General features: G+C 42.7%; 1 protein-coding gene across 2 annotated transcripts in view; it reads right to left on the bottom strand.

The window, feature by feature from the left end:
• Positions 1-2,705: 2,705 nt before the first annotated feature.
• Positions 2,706-6,474, bottom strand: part of GREB1 (growth regulating estrogen receptor binding 1) — a 108,997-nt gene continuing 105,228 nt past the window's right edge. For both annotated transcript variants that reach the window (XM_005432246.3, XM_027801628.2), the window contains one exon: positions 2,706-4,811. In XM_005432246.3, coding sequence (XP_005432303.2) covers positions 4,648-4,811 — 164 coding nt within the window. In that variant the 3' untranslated portion in view covers positions 2,706-4,647. The remainder of the gene's footprint in view (positions 4,812-6,474) is intronic.

The raw sequence follows: 6,474 nt of genomic DNA, 5'->3' as shown, positions 1-6,474 counted from the left end.
AGCATCTTGTTAAGTTGCTTTTAACAGTGCCACTCAACATTTTCTATAGCACCTCAGCACACAGTGCTGGAGTAATACTCCTTGGTATGTTCAAAGTTTAAGTGCATAGTCAACTCATTGGTCACGGTCACGTGACAAGTGTGAAGAAATTTCCTTCTGTTTATGTTACTACATCAATATAAATCAAACATTTCAATTTTCTTAAGGATTTTAACCAAAACCACATTCACATATGCAGCAGCTTCATGAAGCCTTTCTTAAAATCATGGCAGTTGATTCCAAATGCCTTTTTCTCCCTGAGCAGGAGTCCCACTGTTGTACCCAACACCCAGTCACTCCCTCACCAAGCAACGTCAGCCGTGGGCAGTGCCAGCAATGTGACTATTGACTCAAAACTCCCAGAGTTGTGTCCTCCACAATCATCAACGGTTATTTTGGGGGCTGTCAAAACAGGACTGGAAATGTTATAAAAGGATTTGCAAATGACCAGAGCCACTGAGCATTTCTTCAGGTGAACAGTGGAGAAGGCGTAAGGGGTAGAAGAAAGTCAACAGGCAGACGAGGTATGGGACTAGTTTTGCTTTTCATTGAAGAGCTGCACCCTTAAGGAAGTAGGAAAAAGGAAAGAATATGCATTTTATTTCACACCAGCACAGCCACCCTATTTCGGTGACAGCTGGTGAAATATTAAGACTGGCTGCTGAGTGGTGGGGGGTGATGTGTGAGCAGAGGACTCGGGTGGCAGAGCGGGACGGCAGCGCGCGATGCGGTGGCAGGCCGTGCAGTCGGCATGTAGGTGCCCACCGGTGTGCGGGGCTGTGCTCGCCGGGTAGGCAGCGCGTGGCAGGTGGGTGCCAGCAGAGGCTGGTCTTTAAGATAATCGCAATGCACTACCGCTCTGAGAAACAGCTGTGGCATGGGCATGTCTGCTACAGGTGCCTTGGCAGCAGCTGGGAAAAGACCCCAGGAAGGACTGGTGTCCTGTGATCCCCTACCAAGCCCCGCAGCCAGCCCAGCCCAGAGCCTGTGGCAGATGGATGGTACCTGTTGAGCTGGGTGCTCACACCACCCACCTGAATTCCCCCTGCCATGGAAACCCTATTTATTCCACACTGCACACAGCCCCTGCCCAGAGTCCTTGTGCCCCAGCAAATACTTCCTACTGCAGCCAGGAGCCCTATTTGCCCCCCAGCTTCTTCCGTGCTGCTGCCTCCGTTCATAGTCCCCATTTCCCTTGCTCTCCATCTTCCACCCTGTAAACCTCTACCCCGACCTTTCCTTCAGGTTGTTTATTACTTGTACCTCTTTCTTTTTGTGTGTTTGACACCTTTCACCACAGTGTCACAGATACAGCCTTCGAACAGCAGCCCCTTCTCGAGCAATATTTAGCAGCTGCTTTTAGATGCAGAGTGGGAGCCAAGATCTGTGCGTTCCCTATCACCACAGCAGGAGGCACTTGCTAGAGAGGGATGAAATCCCTTACATCCTCTAGTGTTCAAATTATCTGTGACGTCCAGATGATAACAGACATTATTGCTTAAGTGCTTGTGCAGTGCTTGGGTAGGGGAGAGAGGATGGTAAGAAGGAAAACAATGTCACCCTCCCAGTAACCTTCTCTATACTTGGATACTGTCTTTTGCAGAAGCTGAATCATAAAATACTTCACTCTGACACACAATACAGAACATGCTAACAGTCCTGTCTGCGGGTGATAGTAGTGGATGACTAAATCAGCAAGCATGGAAGGCACTAGAGAAGACGCAGAGGCTGTAAAAAGCCTGTAAAATCATGTAGGCAATGCCTTTTATTTTGTTTGCTACTACATTATCAAATCACTCCGTGTGATGGAGAGCTCTATCTTCTTGCCATGTCCAAAGTCAGACAGGAAATACTTAAAATATTTGCGTACATAATGCGCATGGGCCAAGTTTTCTTGCAAAGGTCACCGGTACTGAAAGCCAGTAACTTCCTCCCACAAAAAGGCAGGACAAGGGTGGAGCTGGGACCTGGGTTCCCAGCCCTACACATGCCCCTATGGTAAGCAACTGCAGCACAGAAGTTTCAGCACGGGCTGCCAGTCCCACCCAAATAGATTTGGTTTTATTTATCATTATTATTTATCTGTATTACTGTACCACCTCAGAGTCCCAATTGGACACAAACCCTATGTTGTCCCTCTTTCTGAAAGCTTACACTCTAATAAGAGAGCTTACCTTGTAAACTAGGTCAGGGATGAAGAAACTCGGATGGAGCTCTGGAGAGTGCTTTTCCTGACTCATCCACCATTATACTTTTGGCATCCTGTGAACAAAATGCCGTATTTTTCTACCATGTTGAGTACATAGCTGGTTGTATGGTGGCCAGGAACTACACTGTGGTCACACAGTAAGTGCCTGTCTGGTCCGATAACAGGTTATGCTCTGTCAGACAATGGGCTATGCAAGCAAGTTTCACTATATACAATTGCTTATGTACATACTCCATGATGGAGAACAATTCCACTTGGTCACATGACAGACATATGTCTGGTGAGGCCAGTCCCAAGACTTCTGTGCTATAGACAGGACACAGTAGGTAGGTAACTCATGGAGCAAAAGGTTAACAGTGAAACAAAACACAGGAGTGTGATGGTTTCAGTCCACTAGCAGCTGCATTTTGGCAAAGTTTTGAAGATTTTGTGGCAAAAAAAGAATGTTAAGAGAGGATGTGATATATTTTTATTTATTTATTGTTATATACTTCAGGCATTTTTTTCAGTTTCTTGAAGAAAATGGATTTCTAAAGACTTGCAAAGCAAATCTCAGATCTAAAACACAGAAAAAGTTAACAGACACTGGTATAAGTTTTTGAAGTATTTGGTAACAGGAAAGGAGATTTCAACCCACTGTCTTTAGTTCTGAGTTCTCGTAAAACCTCTTATGTCTTTGAGGCTGCATTATGCTTCAGGCCATTAAGCAGTACTGTTTCTCTTGATCAGTTCAGGGCATTCCTTAATTATATTAACCCCTTTCAGCCAACCCTTTTTTTTTTTTTTCTCCCTACTTGACATACAAAATCATACTTGACAGTCCTGTACATCACCAGGACAGATGTCCATGCAGTACTTTTATTTATGAAGGATGGACTAGACATGAATGTCATACTTTAGAAAAGTTTGACTAATAAACCAGTGAAAACTGAACAGGTAATACTATTTACATAGGATAATGCTTCCCTTCCTTCCCAAAACTTAAAATGAATTCTCACTCTGAAACAAGGACAATGAAATATAGAAACACACTGATTTCTAGCAGTTACCTTGTAAATAGTGATCTAAGTCTCTCAAACTTACAGAACTTACCTTTTCCCTGTAAATGAACCTAAATTAGCTCTTTGGCATAGTCCTACTGATGTTTGCATTTCAAGGCCAGTACTGTAATGGACTCAGGCACCTAATGGCATTTCATCCTTTCATTCATTCATTCAGTGATCCTCCCATTGGTGTATCCAGCAAGAAAGGACTGCCCAAATATTAGATGGCTTCTGACAATGTCTATTCTCATCCTTCCTGTACCTGGACTGAGTGAAGTTAACGCTGTTTCCATAAAGACAAAAGGGAAGTTTGCAACTCAGAGCACTTCCAAAAACCTAGACAAAGACTGTGATCACTGACTTCACAATTAGACTATACAAAATACTATGACACCTGGTGCATTCTACAACATGTTTTAGATTTCAACCTGAATCCCTCTCACTCTTAATGCATCTTGGCAAGAAAATATCCCCAGAAAGTATATTGAGAGTTTTTCAGAACCATCTCATCTGCTGTCTTGAGTGCACTGTGCCCAGCTTGAAGTCTGCAGGCAGTGCAGCAATTTAACCAGAAACCAGAATACACCACTGTTCCAGATGTAATAAGTCACTTGCAGGTCAGTCTCTCCATTTGATGTCTTCAGTTACTCAAGGTAATTTCAGTTTCAGGTTTAAAAGTTCAGATCTCATTTTAAAGTCTACTTTCTTGACCCTTTTCCTTACGCTAATAAAACCAGACATATAATTACGTTTCTCTATCCCAAGAGTCCTGTATGGTAAAACTATCCAGTGTGGCACCTGTTCCAAAAATTAAGGCTCTGACTGCATTCCCACTATTAAAGAAATATACTTTACAAATCTTCATATAAAAAGCCTACCTAGATCAATCAGTAGCAGTATACTGCAAAACTGTAACAATTCTTGTTGCCTTATGCCAGCTGTTAGATAAATAAGACTTGCAAAACAACATCTGATCCTGAATTTATATTTCCAATTTCTGGAATGTACAGAAAGTTTTCTAAAATTATTACTTATGAACTTCTATGTGGTCTTTTTTTGTCACAGAAGAAGTGCACTCATTGACTTCCCTTCTGATCCAAAATTATCTCCGCTATGGGGAGTAGTAATTTCCTGTGTCTCTCCCAGGAATTAGGAAGGACTTCCACCAGACAAGTAAATTAGAAAAGTCACTTCAGTGTTTGGAAATATGAGAGTAAACTGTCTGATTAGATATCATTCTCATAAACAATGGAAAACAGTCCTGTTTCTGTTCAGAAAGCAGACCCTCTCAAAAGTTATTTTGTGAGATGGTGGCTGTTAGTTCTTGTATCATTCAGGAAATGTGTCTCTTTCCAATTAAATATGTCGTCCAGTCAGGAAGAAAAGCGGTCTGTCCTCTTTTGCATTGGCAGTCTGGAATTCATCCCGCAGCCGAAACTGCCATTCGTCTTCCAGCTCTAGCCGGACAACAGTCTGACGCAGAGAATTGCGATCTTGACAAATCACACACAGGGTGGCACCTAAGCACAGAGTTAAGAACAAACCCAAGTGAGTAGCCCCTTTGTTCTCGGATCACCCAGCTCCCACCACCTCTTTGCAAGCAGAACTCCATCCACCACTGTCACAACAGGCGTTGCAAATGGACTCGAGAGAAAATTAAGACACTCATGCTGGACTGAGGACAGCTATGTTTGGCTCCCTATTTGTCATGGTCTTCTTGTGTAAGGTGAGGCATCTAGTATTCATCTAGTAAACCGGACTAACAATACTTTCCGTACTCTTTAGGGTAAGGAAGGGTAAAACAGGACTAAGGAGGTGGTGATGGGTCCTGGCAGAAAACAACAAAAAGCCCTACACCCATGGCTGTTCTAGCCCCACTGATCATTACCTTGTCGAGTGAAACCCTCACTCAGCGAAACACTTACGCCACAAGTCAATTACCATGCGGGCTGACTAAGCTCTTTGTGCTTTGCTGACCAGAAACGGTCTAAACATGTCCTTAATACTAATCACAAACTTTACCGCTTTTCAGATTGGTAAGCTAAAGTTCTGGCAAAGAATCTGGTCTGTATGACAATGGACACGAGCAAATCCAGAATGCCAAAGTGAGAAATGTCATATTTTAGTAAACAATATCAACTGTCTTGACTGGCATGCTGATACCATTTTAACTTGCACGTATGATTTCCTGGCTTCTGAGGAAAGTGCTCAAGTAAGAGGAAATAATTACCTCACCAGCATTCAGTAATTTGAATGAGAGGTGGTGAGGTAAGTGGAAATGCCCAAGACAAAAAAACAGCTGAGAATATAACAATAAGAAACAAGGCAAACAGCCATGCGGTGTTTAATGCTCATATAGCAGGTTAGGAAATGAAGCAGACTGCCAAGGGAGATGAAGAAATCCTGAATCAAATACACTTTGTGCTACCTGCTCTAAAAACTGCCTGCTTTGTGCAAAATGAAACTGATAGCCTCTGGCCACTCAAAAAATGCAATACAAAAGCACTGCTTTCTTTCGCAGTTACTGACAGCCTTCTTGGAGAAACCACAGGCTGATTCAAACACTGACACTGCTCCAGAATGAGCATAGACGCTGGCACTCACGTGGCTTCAGTGGCGTGTGCAAGTGAAAGCACCGTATACCCCAATTTGCACTTTGCTACAAATACTACATGAAACTGTATTAACTGCAACAAAGAACACAGCAGTTCATAACAACTCTGCCTGTTTCAAGAGGGCGTTTGCCGAGGTGTTCCTCCTCCAGTGAGTTATAGCTGTGAGTGAAACAAATCCCCAGAGCCCTAAATGCCTAAGATAGTAGCAGAACAATCTGAAAGAATTTTGCAGTGTGACTGCCTGAAATACAAATGAAAGTCCACTGCTATCCACCATCGTAAGAATTACATGGAGAAACTGGTTACTAGGAATACATTTTAAATGAGCCAGCTTCTATTTCCAAGGATAATCAATAGATTTTGGTGGACACTTGTCCATCACCCATTCTTTACTGAAAATTAGAAAACCTGCAAGAACACAATAGGTAAATGCTTCATACATAAATCTTAAATACTCAGTTTTCAAACATAAAGGAGTTGTGCATATACACTAAGCATAATGACACAGATCAAACATTCCTCCCCACTTAGAAATCTGCAGAAGTTACAGCACTGTTATATACCAGTT

Source organism: Falco cherrug, chromosome 6, assembly GCF_023634085.1.
Source record: "Falco cherrug isolate bFalChe1 chromosome 6, bFalChe1.pri, whole genome shotgun sequence".
Classification (NCBI taxonomy): domain Eukaryota; kingdom Metazoa; phylum Chordata; class Aves; order Falconiformes; family Falconidae; genus Falco; species Falco cherrug.
Note: the sequence above shows the minus strand (reverse complement) of the source record. Positions and strands in the feature narration are given on the sequence as shown.